Source organism: Gekko japonicus, unplaced genomic scaffold (assembly GCF_001447785.1).
Source record: "Gekko japonicus isolate JY-2015 unplaced genomic scaffold, Gekko_japonicus_V1.1 scaffold2917, whole genome shotgun sequence".
NCBI lineage: Eukaryota > Metazoa > Chordata > Lepidosauria > Squamata > Gekkonidae > Gekko > Gekko japonicus.
This window is the reverse complement of record NW_015161496.1, coordinates 124,775-142,620: the sequence shown is the minus strand read 5'-3', so window position 1 is coordinate 142,620 and position 17,846 is coordinate 124,775. Positions and strand designations below refer to the sequence as shown.

General features: G+C 43.0%; 1 protein-coding gene across 1 annotated transcript in view; it reads left to right on the top strand.

Moving 5' to 3' along the window:
* The window catches only part of CDK13 (cyclin-dependent kinase 13), a 57,007-nt gene that overhangs the window by 4,405 nt on the left and 34,756 nt on the right, over nucleotides 1–17,846 (top strand). Inside the window, exons 2-6 of the mRNA XM_015429190.1 lie at nucleotides 4–686; nucleotides 10,536–11,165; nucleotides 11,544–11,714; nucleotides 12,923–13,062; nucleotides 14,924–15,094. Of these exons, the coding sequence (XP_015284676.1) occupies nucleotides 4–686; nucleotides 10,536–11,165; nucleotides 11,544–11,714; nucleotides 12,923–13,062; nucleotides 14,924–15,094 (1,795 nt within the window). The remainder of the gene's footprint in view (nucleotides 1–3; nucleotides 687–10,535; nucleotides 11,166–11,543; nucleotides 11,715–12,922; nucleotides 13,063–14,923; nucleotides 15,095–17,846) is intronic.

Here is a 17,846-nt window from a genome sequence, read left to right as displayed (position 1 = left end):
CAGTCGCGGACCGGCCGCGCCGACTCGGAGCGGGGCAGCCGGCGGGCGCGCAGGGAGCACCGCAGCAGCAGCGGCCGGCGCTCACGGGAGCGGCCCCGCGAGCACCGCCGGCGGGGGGAGGACAAGGACAAATTGGCGGCGGCGCAGCAGCAGCAGGAGGGGGCGGCCGCGGCCGCCTCCGCCAGGGGGGGAGCCGAGGCTTCCTCCTCCTCCTCCAAGTCCCGCAGCCGCCACAACCACAGCGGCGGCCAGGACCGCGAGGGCCCCCGGGGCGGCGGCGGCGGCGGCAGCGACGGCCGCAGGAAGGGCTCGGCTGCCTCGCCCAGCAGCGGGAGGAAGGAGCGGGACAGCAAGGCCCACCGGAGCCGGACGAAAGCGGCCAAGGAGACCCCCTCGGCCTACAAGGACCCGCCCAAGGCCTACCGCGAGGACAAGGCCGAGCCGCGGGCCTACCGGCGGCAGCGCGCCTCGCCCAGCCCCGGCCGGGATGACAGCCCCCCCGCCCACCGGGCCGCGCAGGGCCAGCGGAGCCGCAAGTCGCCCAGCCCCCGCTCGTCTCTCAGCCCCTACCGCCGGCGCTCGCCCAGCTACAGCCGCCACAGCTCTTACGAGCGGGGCGCGGACGTGTCGCCCAGCCCCTACGGCAGTTGGCGCCGCTCTCGCAGCCCCTACAGCCCGGCCGTCAGGTGAGTCCGAGGGGGGGGGTCCCCCGACTACCTTAAAGTCTGCTTGAAATCAGTGGGGCTACTCTTATATGTGTGGGAGTGGGATTCTAGGACTGAGACATGATATATCATCATCCCCTTTGGGAGGGGAAATATAGCTGGCAAGATTGCCTTTCCCTTTATTTTGATGGTTAAACTGATAGGTCATTTACAAGCTGTCATAATTAGGGTGAGGGTCTTGGTAAAATAGATCTCATTTGGGGTTGACTGTAAATGCAAATATATGCGATTTCCTAAAGATGCACAGCAAAATAAAGGTTTACTGATAGAAATAATGTCACTGGAATTATGCAAAGTCCTTGTGAGAATTGAGAAACTTTCAAATTGATCAATCCTAAGATTTGAGGTACTGCTTTTCTAAAAGGCAAAGGAATTACCTATTTCATTATGGACTAACAGAGGGTCTAGCTGGATTTTGCATCTGGAGTTCAGATTGCACTGCTTTGCAAAAAACTTCTTTCTGCTTAACTTTAAACTTCTCAGTCAACTCTTAATGACCTTAAGTGCATGTTGTATTAGTGCTGTCACAGTCTTAAAGCATTATTTGTCAGATTTCATCAAGGAGTATTAAAAATGAATGATTTGTTATTTCTTCATAGGAATATTGGGATTGGGAAATTCTCTAATCTGAGGAATTCCGGGTTAATTGGCAGTCTCTGATTGCTGGATAGTTTTGACCACGTTGTGTCTATTAAAAAATCTTCATCTCTTTGTAAGAAGAAGGTAACAATAACAAGGCAAGAAATTTGCTAAAAATGTGTAGTGTGATCTTGTGCATGCTTATTTGGAAGTAAGTACCAGTGAGTTAAATAGACCTTATTCCCTAGTAAATATGCATAGGACTGTAACCTTAGTTGAACAGGCCTTGAAGTAGCTACACCCATAAAGCTGTATCTTGTTGGTTTTCTGTATCATAAATATGGTAGATACCTAATCTGCCAACTGATGTTGCTTTCTTACTTCTTGAAGAGTGCACTGAAATGCTTAGACAGGATTTTGTTGTGGTTGCTGCTATTCTTTGGTCTGGTCTCCTTTTAAGTTTTACCAGACTTTAGTAAAATTGAGCACTGTGATTATGCTATGGATGACAATTTTTTATTTATGGAATTGCCATAGAGGTGAGCATTTACCTCTTTTTTTAACCTCGGGACCATTCACTCATTTCAACCCATTAATAATCAGAAGTCCTGGAAATAAGAAGGTGGTGATCTCCAAAGCTCTTCTGTATTACTCCCAAAAAAGTTAATACATCAAAATTGAGTTGTGCTTCCTTCCATCTGAATGTTAATGGTTGACCATATTTTTATAACCAGTTTTAAACCCTGGGTTGTGATTGATTGAAGTCTTCTGATTCTGTATAAAAAGATGGTAGCAAGGATGCATCAGTTTAGAGTACGGTGCATTCTTTTATCATTAAGTTGTATATTCTAAGTTTAATGCATTACAAATACAACTTTGCTGATCTACTAGATGGGAAGGAGGATAGTTGCTGTTTGTATGAAGTCTTTTTGCATAATTAATGGGGCATGATGTGAGTGGGAGGAATGCCGCAAGAACTACTGTCAAGAGCGTAATGCTAAAGCCTTGACTACACTGTTTAATCAGTGTGGATCATGCCACAACTAGGTAGGGTTTGAGGGTAGGCACCTGCATCGGGATAGAGGCAACTTTCACGCTTCTGCTGTAACTTTCCACTTTTCTTCCTAACACCACTAGAGAAGTTTATAGTGCCAGTAGGTACTAGGTATACACCAGAAATTGGTCCATGGTCTACCTCTGAGTTATGTGATAATACAAACTAACTCTCCAGACACATTGCATTTAATTTACCCTTAGTCAGATGTCATTGTTTTCTGAAGGAGTGGAACTTTCTACCCTCAGTCTCCTTAAAATTCAGTCCTCTGTATTTGTTATCCTAGAAACGTGTTGGAAGTTAAGTAAATGTAGAGAAAACTATCTTTACTATTTAATCCGAAGAAGTCCCCCCTTGCAAGGGGGGCAGGAGTCTTCAGGAGAAGGGAGGGGAGGGGCTGTGACAGAGTATCTGCTTTGCATGCCGAAAAAGGGTTTGGTGGGAGGGTGATGTGGAAATCGTCTCCCTGAGACCCTGGAGGGCCGCTGCCAGTCTGTGTGGACATGATCTTGAGGGACCCGTGGTCTGATTCAGTATAGGGTGGCTACCTGTGTTTATGTGACTGTGTGGCATGGTTGTCACGGCCCTGGGGATTTGTCCCAAGCAAACACACTGGTATTTTGTCTGAAGAAGTGTGCTTTGCCCACAAAAGCTTACTCTACGAATAGAATTTTGTTGGTCTTAAAGTTGCCGCTGGACGCAAACTTTGTTACACTGGTATTTTGACAGTGCTTTCTGATAGTGGCTTTTAATTTCTTACAGAGGGTGGTTCTCTATCTTGTATCCCCTACTCTGGTACTGCTGTATGCTTCACAACCTCTTGTTCTTAAAACAGTGATTCTTAATGGGCCGTACAGTCACTCAGCAATAGCCTGTACATCTTGAGTGGCATTCAGAACTTGCAGGGGTGGTGTGGGGGGGCACTCAGGACTTTTACCTTCCACTGCACTGAGACTTGGGTAGTGCATGAAGATACTGTCTGATATTTGGGTGTTAGGTAGTGGTTTAAACATGAAGACCCACTGCTCCACATTAAGATGTGTATATCCTGAAGTCTTTTTGGGTTCGCCACATTGTTTACCTACCGAGACTTTGTATGAAATACTTCAGGCTGTTACCTTTTTTTTATTTTTTAAATTATTTATTAAGTTTCTACCCTGCCCTCCCGCCGAAGCGGCTCAGGGCGGCTTACAAACCATTTAAAACCAACATACAGTTAAAACCAACAATTACAGATATAAATACAGTACCATAAAATCCCAGCTAATACATCCTGTGATAAAGTGCTAGTGCGACACCACTGGCATAGTCAGTTCTTATTGAAACGCTTGGCGGAATAGCTCTGTTTTAACTGCTCTACGGAACTGCTGGAGGTCCCGTAGAGCTCTGATCTCCTGAGGGAGCTCGTTCCACAGCGTTGGCGCTGCCAGGGAGAACGCCCTGGTCCTAGTTACCGCTAACCTAGCGTCCCTAGGCCCGGGGGGGCCAGACGGTTTTGCATTCCCGATCGCAGTGCCCTTGGGGGAACATATGGCGAAAGGTGGTCCCTCAGGTAGGCAGGCCCCAGACCATTAAGGGCTTTAAAGGTCAAAACCCGCACCTTGAAGCGAATCCGGAACACTATTGGAAGCCAGTGCAAAGACTTCAGCACAGGCTGGATGTGCTCCTACCTGGGGAGGCCCATCAACAGCCTGGCCGCCACATTCTGCACCAGCTGCAGCTTCCGGAGTTGCCCCAAGGGCAGCCCCATGTGGAGAGCATTGCAGTAGTCTAGCCTCGAGGTAAATTGGAAATTGAGCTCTGGAGGGTTACTTTGCAGCTTGCACCCCCTCAATTGTTCTCCCCTCTTTCCCAAACTTGTGTGTGGAAGTTTTTGGCGATAAATGCTGCCCCACTGAAGGCCAACCTTCTCCCTGGTCACCTCTCCTTTGGGTCTGTCATCTAAGGGGAATTGTTGGAGGGAAACAGAAGAAAACTCTGAACTCCCTTGTAAATGGCTACATCACTGTTTTTGTTTAACGGCACATCAGTGTTTGACAAGATACTTCTTGAACTAGCACAACTAGATAAATGGGTTTATTTGTATAGAGTTCTGTAAAATATAAGCTAACAATGTGCCGTTCATAAAGTAATTGAGTTTCTGGTTGGCGGACCCACACAGAGATGTTCTGGAGTGTTCAGCTTTTGAAAAATCTCGGTTTCCTTTACCTCATTATTGAACTAGGGGCATTCCTATGACATCCTAATTTGTTTGTGCAACACTGTGAGAGAAGGTTTTATCTTGACTGCTTAAGCCTTCAAGTAGGTAGCAGTATTCTGATGTACTTGCACAATACCATAGTATTAAATTGCTTGCAATTGTTCTTTACTAATGTCGATTTACCATTGTTATATCTCACTTGTTTGATCCCATTTGTGAACTTGATTTTTGAAAACCATTTGCATATTAGCTTTGATTTACAAAAGAGAACACCACTGTTCTTGAGCGTGCCTATGAAAATACAAATTGGAATCTTAAAATTGCTTGCGTCTTTATGAATGAACTCCACAAGTATACAGTATGGGGGGGACTGGAGAAAAGTTTCAGTGTGTGCATGTGGTTTTGTTTTGGCTTTTTTTTTTTGCCACTGGCAGCCCTTTGTGTTGGGTAAATTCTGAAACAGAGTGTCCCTTGGCTTGATATTCGGAAGAAGCTGCTCAGGCCAGTGTAAGGTGCTGAACAAGGAGATGCCACAGAAAATTTGCTTGTGTCCTTTGATTCAAGGCACCACTGTTAGAGCAAAACACTTTGTTTGGGCCGGATTATTCCCCTCCTTTCTTCCAGGACAAGAAGCATTCTGTTGGCAGCAAAGGTTGTTCTGATGCAAGAAACAGAACTCATTTTGTGGGGTTTTAGTCCGTGCAGGTGCTTCTGCCCCTGGCATCACCATTTCTGTGCTAAGTGGCTGCTAGGAGAAGGCAGGAAATTGTTTCCTTACCGTACCTTCCTGTTGAAGTATTAACTTGTTTTGAAAGTATTGGTCACTGTCCAGCCAAAACTAAGTTGTTAAATGCCATTGCTTTTAGTGTAATAGCTGATGGTCACGTGGAGTCTGATCTGATGTAACTTTACTTAGATGTAAATTCCAATAATTCTGTAGGAACTGATTTCTTGCTTTGTGTTTGTTAATTTTATCATGTACACGTTTTAGTCACATTCTAAACACGCATAGTATTAAAATGTAAGAGTAATTTTGTTTAATTTTCATAAAATATACTTTTTTCCTGTCACTGTAATTGAAGTTATGATGGAAGTTTTACTAAATTTGACCCAAGAGGTTCATATACTAAAAACAAACACAACTCAAATAGCTAACAAGCCCCCACTAGTAGTTCTTTAAAAAGAAATAAGTTTTAAGAATGTACTTCTGTTTTTGCATTTATTGCTGCTTAGGCGTGCAGCTCTGCTTATAGGAATGACATTTGGTGAAAAGGCTCTTGGCCAAATAAGTATATTTCTGATCTTCCAGTGATGTTCATTTTTGTTAGCTAATTATCAGTGGTGTTGAGTTTTATTTTAAAATGCTTATATTCCACCTCCTAAAGAATAGCCTCCTTGATATATTTTGTTACCTACAGAAGGATTAAAACTACTGTATATGTCACCATAAAGATGGGACACTACTCACCTCCTTTACTCCCACTGGTGCATATTCCAGCTCATTACGTGGAATTGGAGCCCTGTGTGCATCTCATATAAATGTGACAAAGCTTCCCCCGCCAAATCTACAGGGGAAGTATGCACTGGTCCTCAAAATTCCCATAACAGCCTAGTGTACTGACAGGGAAGGGAGAGAGTAGAACTTACAAACCATGGGACTCCCTCAGTATATGGCCATAGCTCCAACACAGGGAATGATTGCCTCCAGTAAATGTCATATGAAACAACTGCAATAATCAGACATGTCCATGTGTGAGTACATGGTCCTTAAAATGCCCTAGTCCCATACCATGTAGAGCAGGAGTCCCCAGTGTGGAAACCGTGGGTACCAGGGTGCCTGCCCAACACCTTTCCCGGTGTCCGCCATTGTTTTTAGGAAGTGGGTGGGGCCAAGTGGAGCTTTTGTGTAGCAAGGTTTCTGATTGGCCATTGGAGATTTGATTGGCTGTGCAGATATTTTCATACATTGCTTTGACAGCAGCTGCCACCACAGCATGAAGATCTTCACTGCATCAGGTGAACCAACTGAAAGGTGACAAAGGTGCATTGTACGAAAGAGCCTCCAATAATAAACAGACTTAATAGCACCTCCAAACTGGGAACCTGTCCTTTCAAGGCGAGTGCAGTCCCATCCAGAACAGGCTGACTCTTCAGTTAATGGCAACACAGTGTTATACCGACTGAGCTTCAGTTAGTTGGCCCTCATTCAGCCCATTATGCCCTCTCCAGGCACCTGTTTAGAACGTCCACTTGTTCATTACTGTAGTTAAGTAAGTTGCAACAGACATGCTCAGGATAAGCCCTGGATGAAGTAATCCAGATGATGCAAAATAATTAAAATCTTTTTATTAGGATCAACTAGTACAACTAGTAAATAGTGTGCAGGCTGTCAAGTTCTCCAGAAATCTTCATCAGGTTGGGTGTTCAGTATAGCAAATGGGTGGGAAGGGAATCATGCCCTGACTCATCTGTTTCCTCCTCAGGTTGTCTGGTACAAAAAAGGGGAGGAGGAGAAGTGGAAAAGGACATGTCCCTCCGCTAACGTTGTGTTAAACATCTAGCCTAGTAAAGAATTCTGGAGAACTTGAAACCTTGCTTGCTACTTTGTGATATTGGTCTTAATAAAAGGCATTATGCTACTGTTGCAGTGGAAGTGCACATTTTAGGCTCCACTCACTCGATAACAGACCTCAGGTAGGAAATGCTGGGGAATTTCTGTTCTGTCTGAGGTTCTGGAAAGCGGCTGCCCTTCAGAGTTGACAGAACTTACCTAGAGGCACCAGTGGTCTGATGGTATTTGGAGGAATTTCCCCCCTATGGATAAACGTGGCAACCTGCAATTTTTGCATTTTCGGGTGAAGGAATTTTGAGGAAGCTTTGCTGTAAATGTTAAGGACATATGATGAGGAATGGATTGACAATTGAAATTACTGACATATTGGGACCCTTTTAAAATTAACACCTGCAATGCAAATAATTTTGCAGAACCCTTGAAACAGCTTGATTTTTTCTGTGCTTGTGACATTGGAATCAGAAGTACATACATTGATCTTAGGTGGACTTGCGTTGTGTAGGTATTGTTTATCATACAATTTATTTGCATGTCTTATATAGCTCTGGGTCTGTTAATTGATACATATCAAGCTGTTGTAGTAGCATCAACTTGAAACATCTATAGCCCTTGTTACAGTTCTTTTATAAATTGATTTTTAGTTAATGTAGACTCAAATTGCAACTTCATTTCAGTAAACAGAGGGTTCCTGATAAGGAAGAGAATAAATGTGTTCAAGAATGAACAGTACTTAAGTCATTGTGGATAGCTCTATAACAGTGATTTTAATAGGTATTGATTTAAACCAGACTTCTTACTAAGGGTTAGGTATTTGATGGGTCAAAAAGGACTTTTTCAGTTCCCTGGAAACAGGTTGGTATTTTTAAAGCAGTAATCTTACTAGGGGAAAAAATCCTTCAAATATCAGCAGCCTTGTATACTTGTTTGTTTTTGTAGTTAGCATCGCTATTGTGAAACAATGAAATTAACTTTAAAAATGGAATTGCGACTAATCTTTTGCCACTGCTGTTGTCCATATTTGGAGATGGCTGCAGAGATAGCAGGTGGGCAGTAGAGAACTTGTTGTCCCTGACTGCTGTGGTTCAAGTAGGCCCTCATTAAGAAGTGACACTATTAAAAAGATAAACTGCCATGTATACAGTGGCATTATTGACATTGTTGTATATTTTGTGGTAGATAGTGTGGTCACAGCCAGTTATGGTGACGTGGCAGGGTTTTGTAGGCAGGAGAAGAACACAGTTGCTTTGCTGTTGCCTGCCTCTACACAACAACCCTGGGCTTCCGGTGTGTGTGTGTGTCTTCCATCCAGGTATTCACCAAGGGTGACCCCTGCTTTGCTTCCGAGATCCGATGAGATTGGACTAGCCGGGCCCATCCAGATGAGGCCATTATAGGAGGACAGTTGACCATCTTACCACCCTTATTCCTATTTGAACTGAAGACATTTCTTCATCAAAACTGCATATTGATTACTTGATGGGCCACATTATAATGATGATTTACAATGAAACAGTATCTTTATGTGAACTGTGAGGATATGCATATATATTTTCTATACATACATTGTCTAAGATAAGGCTATGTAATACTAGCCTGCTACCCGTGCTTCGCTATGGTATTTAAGTTCCAGAAATCCAGTTATAATACCGATGATGTGAAATCTGAAATGGGACATTTGTTGTAGGAATTCTAACAGAGAAGATTGTAGTGTAAGAAATGAAGCGAGACATACGTGCTTCCCCCCCTCTCTACTGAAGGACCACATTGGTGGTTCTGCCCCTCAGGTGCTAGGATCACCAGGCTGCTTGATGAGCTCAGTCTGGAGCAGGCCACATAGAACTGTCCATTTAAGAAGTAGTAGTCTGTTAAGTCAACTCCTGCCACCGTCCAGTGAGGTATGGGCTCTTTTCCCCGTGTTCCTGGATTGTTTTGCTCCTATGGAGACTCTGTTGTTCTGAGCACCTCAGGGTGATCTTGCTGGTACTTGGCCTGTGCAGCTCAGTGCACTGCAGGAGTTACTATGTGCAAATGTCTTTGCCACATTCCTAAGTTGCCCCCTCCTTGTAGTGTTGGTGTAATTGGCTCGATGTTTGCCAGGAGCTTTCTTGGGGGCGGTGAGAGGTGTGAGGGGGAGTTGTTGTGAGGGAGTGGTGAAGTGGTGGACATTTCTTCAGGTTCATGAGGGAGGCATGCATCGAAATGGCTCCTAGAAATGTCCTTTACTATCTCCCCATAAGCATTCATACCTTGGCCCTGCTCCTACACCTGACAGACACTGGCCTGTCTGGTCTTGATGGGGATTGTATTTAAAGGCATCGGGGAGGCTGGGCCAGCAGCAGTGCTAAGGCAATCCTGCTGAGTAAACCTCCCCGGCAGCTGTAAGCATCCCACCTCCTCTCCTACACCTGACAGGCATACCTGTCCAATGTAGGAGGGGGGAGGAGTATTAGAAGCCACTGTGGAGGCAGGGCTGGCAGGATCACTAAGGCATTACTGCTGGGGCAGGCTCCCTCGTGGCTTTAATCACCCTGCAACCGCTGCTGCACCTGACAGACAACCGCTTGTTAGGTGTAGGAGGTGGGGGGAGTGTGTTGGAAGCCATCTCACCTAGAGATGTGAAGGCCTGGAAAAAACCCAGGAAAATTCGGGGGAAAACGGGTTTTTTCCCGTTTTTCCCCTGAAGCCTTTTTTGTTTTTTTTCCAAAAAATTGAAAACATTGAAAAAAGAAAAGAAAAAAAATTGATTATGGAACGTTTTATTTTTACATGATCATTGACTGTTTTCATATTATAAGTTTTACTTCAATTTGTTGGTGCAAATATTAGTTTAATCCAGACTTTTTTTAAAAAAAGTTTTATAACTAACAGAAAAGCAATTTAAAATTAGCTGTAAATAAAACTCCAGTATATCTACCAGGTTTTGTAGCTGTCTCTCTCCAGGCTTTGTTGCACGCGCACTCTCTTTGTCTTTAGTAAATTGTTTTTGGTTGCTATGTAATGGTGTTTGCAAATTACAGAGATTATTCAAAAGTCCTTCTGTACTAAAGTATCACATTATGTAAGAACTCATAGACATAGCTGTCTATGAAAAATCAAAACTGTTGCAAATTTCAGTTTTTCAGGTGAGTTTCTGCCCTTAAGGGCATTCTTAATTTTACATCAAATTTATAAAATCTGAGACACTTTCCCGATAATGAACTAGAGCTTAAAATAATTCAGAACTTTTTAATACCCCACCTATTGGGTAGATTAGGTAGCAGATAAATTCCTACTTGCTAAATGATTCTGGCAAAGAATCCATTTCTCCTGCAGCATGGTAATGCATGGTTGTAAAAGCTGTTCGATAAAGAATAAGACAGCTGAGTATAAAATGGGCTTTAACTAAATCTTTACTCTTTTAAGCAGAAGATCAGCAAAATCCCGAAGCAGAAGCCCTTACTCATCAAGGCACTCAAGATCTCGCAGCAGGCACAGATTATCAAGATCCAGGAGCCGGCAATCGAGTCTTTCTCCTAATACTCTGACTTTCAAAAGTAGCCTGGCTGCGGAGTTGAACAAGAACAAAAAGGCAAGGGCTGCGGAGGCAGCCAAAGCCAATGCAAAAGCGTCAAACACCTCTACGCCTACTAAGGGAAATGCTGATACTGGGGTGACCCTGCCACAAGCAAACAACCTGAAGGAGCCGAAAAAGCTAAAAACGGAACATACACCTTCCCCTTCAAGAGGTCCAGCCTTGAAAAATGACAAGACAAAGACAAAAGTCCCAGTTCCTGAGGCAAAGGGAGAGAACAGTTTGATTGTAGAAAAAACTGTGAAGCAAAAACCTGCAGTGGTGAAGGAGAGTAAACCGGCCCCAGTGAAGCAGCCCGCACCTCTGCCACCGCCACCCCCACAGCCTGTTGCAGTGAAAGAGAAGAGCAAGCCCCACCCTCCAAGTACAACACCCAAGGAAAAGGATCGAAGTGTTACTTTGGTTTCCACGCTGCCACCTCTGCCCCTGCCTCCTATGCTGCCTGAAGATAAAGATACAGATAAGTGAGTTGTAACATTGTATAGCGTAGATGCAAGTTGTAGACATTTTTGGTTTTTGAAGATACTAAATAGCTTTTTTAAGTAAAATTGGCTGCTCTTCTTTGTAATAAAGGGTGTTTCTGCTGTGGAGGCTTTTGAAAAACCTCCTCTGGTTCCAACTGCAGACCCCAAAATTTGGCCACCAGTGTTCCTGGGAATCCCCAGGCACCTGGTTTCAACTAACAGTACTCGTACAGCCCATTTACTGTCCAAAAGTCACTGTCTATCAAAATACTAATTGAGGCTAGTAAAAAGTGAGAACATAAATTTATTGACTTGGATTTCCAGTCTGATTTTCAAATCTGAAACCACCAAGAGTTTTGTCTTTCCCTCTCTCTGCAGCTTGCAAGGGAGCATTTCTGTGAAAGCGGTTAAGAAAGAAGTGGAGAAGAAATTGCGTCACCTGCTTGCAGATTTGCCACTGCCACCTGAGTTGCCTGGAGGAGATGATTTTTCTAAAAGTCCCGAAGAGAAGAAAACGCCAGCACAGCCCCACGTTAAAAAGAGGCCAAAGTACGTATGTGTCTCCCTTTTGCTATAGTATACACAGTTGGTGTGAAATACATGCCTCACTTTAACGTCTGTATTTCACCTGTGGAATAAATAAGGTAAATTGGTTATTTACCTCCAGTGGGGCTTTAGTAAAGTTACCGTTTAGTATTTTCACTCTTACTGTAGATAATTTCTGGATATGCTGGCAGGCTGTTAAAGGCTTGTCATAGTAGCCCTCTGTGTTTCTTTCCTTTGTGTTCTGCCGTTTATTGCCTTTCATTGTACCAAGGCTTTCTCTTCATTTTGCATCTATAGCTGTGAGCCCCCCCCCCCCGCCTTCAGTGTCTAATTTTCCTCAACAAAATGCTTTGACTCTGTCCTGTTGTATCATTTTAAAAATGTTTTGACTGGCTTGCTAAAATGCCTGCTAACTATGAGATTACATCTTCCTTCTCTTTCTGTTTTGTCCTTCCAGCACATTGTATGGTGCTGGCTGCTGTTTGAGTAAGAAGGGAAGAATAGGATAGATACAAAGATTGAGACATCTGGAAAATATGTAATGGAACAATTAAAAAGCTGTGGCTGGTATTCAAGGGATTACTTGGTGTATGTCCAAGTGCTTGGCCGTGCTCGGGGAACTTGCTTTCTTTTTTGTTTTTAAAATACCTCACCATTCCATATCACACACCATTTCTGAAAATCCCCTCAATTTCAAAAAATTACTTGCCATGCTAATGGGTTGTGGGGTAGAGAGTTATATGAGCAAAACAAGCTCAGAGGTGCATGAAACCAGTTGCATGATTCTCTGGGTGCTGGACAACAGTTAGAATTTTGCAGCAACATTTCCAGTGTTGTATTAAAAAAAATACAATTATAACAGTCTTCTGAAATTAGTTGTATCACTATTAGCAGTAAGAATTAATACGCTTTATGATGTCAAATGCAAATTGTCTTCTCTCTCCCTGTACTGTATTGCAGAGAGTATCATTTGGTGCTCATATGAAAGCTTTCATGTACTATTTTCATGCTAGTATATGAGAACTGTGAAGTTATATTGGCTGGGGTGGGGGGAAATCACCAGTGGGAAAGATTGTTAGTGGCATTTGTCTAGATTGAAAGTATGCGTTGCTGTTTAACAGATGCTTGGACTGTAAGGCAGAGCGTGCATTATATGCAGAAAATATGAAAATCCACCCATAAAGACAATGTCTTGTTGATTGTTTTGTTAGAATTTGTGGACCACGCCATGGGGAAACAAAACAAAAAGAAATTGACTGGGGGAAACGTTGTGTTGATAAATTTGATATCATTGGCATTATTGGAGAAGGCACTTACGGACAGGTTTACAAAGCAAGAGATAAAGATACAGGTAAGCATTGAAAATGTGATTCACACTGGAGAACTGAAGTTGAACAGGTTTGTTTTCATTTTCAAGATAACATACATACATCACTGTAATTCTTCATAGCTACAAGTAATCCCTTAAATCTGCTGCTGAGCATAAGTCAAGTGTCTTCCTCAACAAGCTAGGCCACTGTTTCCCAAGAAGGGTATTGGTATTCCACCGTGAGCAGTTGTGAGCTCAGGACTACTGCATGTATTCGAAAAAACAGTATGAAGATTAATTCCTACATTAAAGCTGGGCCCCTTCACTTAAATTCCTGCAACCCAGTGTCATTTCCCTCTCGCCTGCAAAGGCAATTCCATCTGGTCATTGTGGAATACTTCTATAAATTATCAAAAAGTTTATAACAGTGTTTGCTTGTCTTCCACTTCCTTGCTTGTCTTTAGGGATGTGCAATCGGTTCGTCCGAACCGAACGCACCCCCGAAAATGGCCCATTTGGACCCCTTTCGGGCTGCTGCAGGCCGATTCAGATTTTCTGATCTGAATCGGCTTGCCGCCGAATTTCGGCAGCAATTCAGCCCCATTACATCCTTTTTCCCCACCATAGAGAACAATGGAGGGGATGGGGCAACCTGTTTGAAGGCCCGTAGAATTGGACCCCCTGGTCCAATGTTCTTGAAACTTGGTTGGTATCTTGGGGAGAGGCTCCAGCAGCTACCCTGCGAGTATGGAGTCTCTCCCTCAAGCCCCCTCCCCTCCAGCCCCCAGAATATACTCTATGTTTTCGCCATTGACTTCAGTGGCCCATAGGATATAATGGGGCTGAAATTGACATTGGGCTGGCCAAAAGACTCCCAAATCATGAAATTGACATGCGGGAGTCTTACTGCCAGCCAAAATTGATTCTGCCCGATTCGGCCAAATCCGAATGGGCTGAATTATTTTTTTTTGCACACCCCTACTTGTCTTCTTCTATCTCTTGTGCTGTGTACATTTTTATACTGTGGCCACCTTTAAACCAAAAACCACTTTGGGTGCCCTGGCAGGAAGCCATATATCATTATATCAGATAAATATCCATACAGTCAAGGCATTGGCTTCCCAGTACAAAGGCATAATGCAAGAAGAACAAATTGTGCAACTGTGATAGCTTCAAGAACTTAGTGAAGCATGGAGAAGTACATATCTGAATAAAACCAGTGAATGGTTTGTCTTATGTGAAACATGCAGCTGGAAGGCACATAGAAACACCTCAGCTAAAATATTTTCTGTTAGTAGTTGGGAAAAAATCTAATGTTTCTTGGTTGTGGGTCATTAGCCAAAATGTAGGATATGATAAAACCAGATCCAAAAACTGGATTTGATGAAAGACCTGTGATTTAGAGGCAAACTTTCATTTTGGATATACAATTCAATCCTTGCATAGACCTTCATCTCTAAAATGACTTAGGTTCATGTTCCACACTACAAACCAGTTGTTTCCACTTGCTGCGTAAAGATGTGTGAACAGCTTTGGGCAGAAGCAGACAGTAATTTTTGAAATCATGGTTATGTAGAAAGTTGTGTGTAAAACAACCTCTTTCATTATGCTCTGTTATATAGTGGTCTGCAACCCCGCCCTGCACTCTGAAGGAAAATGAGGAAGTTTCTTTGTGCCTGAGGGGTTTTTTTAAAGTTATTTGCCTATTTGAAACTTGGTGTGCTTAGTATTACTAACTTCAGTTTTTGTGCTGCAAACACAGTGGCCAGGATAGGTAATAAGAGTATTCCGGTTTTAAACATGGCTTTGTTAGTCTTATGGTGCGTTACAAAGAAGCTACAGGATATCCTGAATTTCATTAAACTGAGTGCATTTTGTCACTTGATTTTTTTTTTTCATCTAGGGGAAATGGTGGCATTAAAAAAGGTACGATTGGATAATGAGAAGGAAGGCTTTCCAATTACAGCTATTCGGGAAATTAAGATTCTTCGACAACTTACTCACCAAAGTATAATCAATATGAAGGAAATAGTGACTGATAAGGAAGATGCCTTAGATTTCAAGAAAGACAAAGGTATGCTCATGAGCATTTTGTGTGTGTGTGTCTTTTAGTGCTTTTATTTCATGTTACATGTATATGAACTGATAAGGCGGGAGCAGCCAGCTGCACACTGTCAAGCAACAATTGGAATGCTTCCTTTTAACAGGAACGTGTTAATGTCAGTCTTACGAAAGCTGTTGATCTTCACAGTAGCTTTGCCCCATACCTTTTGTGACTAAGGACAGTGTGACACCATTTTTGAGTTGCTCTTGAAGTTTACCTTGGTCTAGCTTGTCTACTTATGCTGCACACAGTTTTCATGTGCTTGAGCTATGGGAAAGAGCTACCAGTCTTCACTTGCCATAAAAATTTCATGACTTGCCGTAAAAATCTCTTTTTAGTCACAGAAAGCAAGGTTGTGCCATCATATGATCCTGGGGTTACCCATATGAGAATGTTGTGTTGTCTTCATTCTAGTCTTGTCTAGAACAACATCATGGTATAGGGCCCTGGGGATTTCACCAGTGTTCCCTCTAAGCTGAGTTGGTGTGAGCCAGCTCACGGTTTTTTAGCCTCCGGCTCAGACATTTTTGTCTCAGCTCAGGAAGGGACGGCTCCAGAGCAAACAAATTTATGCAGCAGCCAAATCGCTGGCTCACAACTTTAATGCCAGGAGCTCACAAAGTAGGATTTTTGCTCACAAGACTCCACTGCTTAGAGGGAACATTGGATTTCACTAGTATCGAGATGATCTAGCCTGGGGGTTGACTGTGCCAGTTGTGCCTTGTCTTGGTGCTAAAATCCTTACATTAGATTCTGTGGGTTTGCTGTGTGAGTCTGATGGCTTATGAATTTAGCTTATTTGTTTGGCTGTTCTGTATGGCTCTCTGTGACAGACTATCAAAGGTTAATACATCACATAATTAGAGAACCTTTGAGTGACAGGCTGTTCAAATGGATTTCATTGGATAATGGCAGTTAAGCAAAGAGAGTTGAGAACTAACTGTAGAAGTAGACAGTTTAGCACTGTCTGAGGACTGGGAGGGAGGCAAAGAGGAGTGGGAGGACCACTGAAGACCCCCATTCAAGCCAGGAAAGGGAAGTAATTCTTGTCTAGAGAAGTAATTCCCTGCCCAGTGAAAAGGTAAATAGCTTTAATGAGGGTAGTGATCCGTGGTTTGTTTTATTTATTTATTTTTATTTTATTTACATTCAATTTATATACCGCTCTGACCCCGAAGGGTCTCTGAGCGGTTTACACACAATTTCAAATTCCTAACTAGGGCCACATTATCTGGGCACTTGGTTGTAGGTGTATCCCTGCCTTTGAAAACTTGAAGAGTCAGTGAAACTCAAGAACTTATACTGGAGTGTTTAAACAGACACTGAAAATAAAGTCTCTCTCCTCGTGAAAAGCTAAAATATGTACTTGAAGGCAGCAGATTAGTTGGAGTTTGTATAATTACTGTTTACCTCAGTTATTAGCATCTGTTCACCTCAAACACCTTAGCCGTGGTTCCAACTGACCTTTTCCCCACCAAGTTAAAATAAAATATTTTGTTTATTTTTTGAACTTTCAAGAGCCTCTTTTGTGCCATTTCAGAAGTATAAATTAAGACGGTGATTTTTTTCTCTCCCTGAGCTGGGCCACCACCAAAATATATAACAATGTGACAGGGCGGGACAGCCATAGGCCAACGCAAAAGAAGAATATAGATATAGGGGCTGCTCAGCAAGAAAGAAAGAAACAGAAGGAAAATCTTGTTTGTGAGGGAGGGAAGAGGGCGAGATCACCATACCCTCATAGTTTGGGAGACTAATTGTTGTGAGATTGGAAGGGGGGCTCTGTGGGATTTGCCTCTGTTAGTGTTTTGGAAGGTTAAATTGATTTGTTCAGTGTTGAAGGGAAGGGTCAGACATTAATGGCATATGATAGGATTCATATGACCTTGTGAAACCTTAGTTTGTAAGATGCTATTAGAGGATTGGAAGGAGTGAGTAGTGAATTACAGGGAGAGGAAGTCTTTTGGGTTACGGTTAGGGCAGTAAGAGTACCACTGCTGTGTTAACCCATTTATTTTGAGATAGCTTTTGATTTTTAATTTGTAGCCACAATCAACCCTTATTCAGAGTAAATAAGGAAAATGGAACAAAGCTAATAGTGAAGAGTAAATCTTTCAGCAGATGGTCTCTGAGTACATAGTTGTGTGCCTAGTGCAGTTTTTCTATAGAATGGCTTGGTTTGCCTGTTATTTGTTTGCGGTATACCTGTTCTTTACTTATTTAAAATATTTGTGTCACTGTTACCTAAGTAGCCTAAGACAGCTTACAGACATGAATATAATGTATATGTCCGTTTAAAATAATGCAAATATCACAAAGCTCTCCAAGGAAAGCAATATCTATGTTAATTGCTTGCCAACAGGTTCAAAACGTTAGGAAAGCCAAAGCTGGTGAAACAGGAGGCCCAGGTCCAGGGGCATCCCCAAGTTATCAGTGTCCTCCTTTAGGAAAAGTACAACCCCATCTAGTAGAGGAGATATTCCATTTCCTGGGTCAGATCTTCCCCTCACCAGTAGCACCTCTGTTTTGTTCAGATTTAAGTTTCAGCTTGTTAGTACTCAGCCATTCCAAAACTGCCTCCAGGCACTTGTTCAGTTTCAACAGCCTCCCTGGGATCTGCTGAAAATGCAAGAGAGCTGCATGTCATAGAATCATAGAATGTTAGAGTTGGAAGGGACCTTGCACGTCATCTAGTCCAACCCCCCCTGCACTCTGCAGGTGC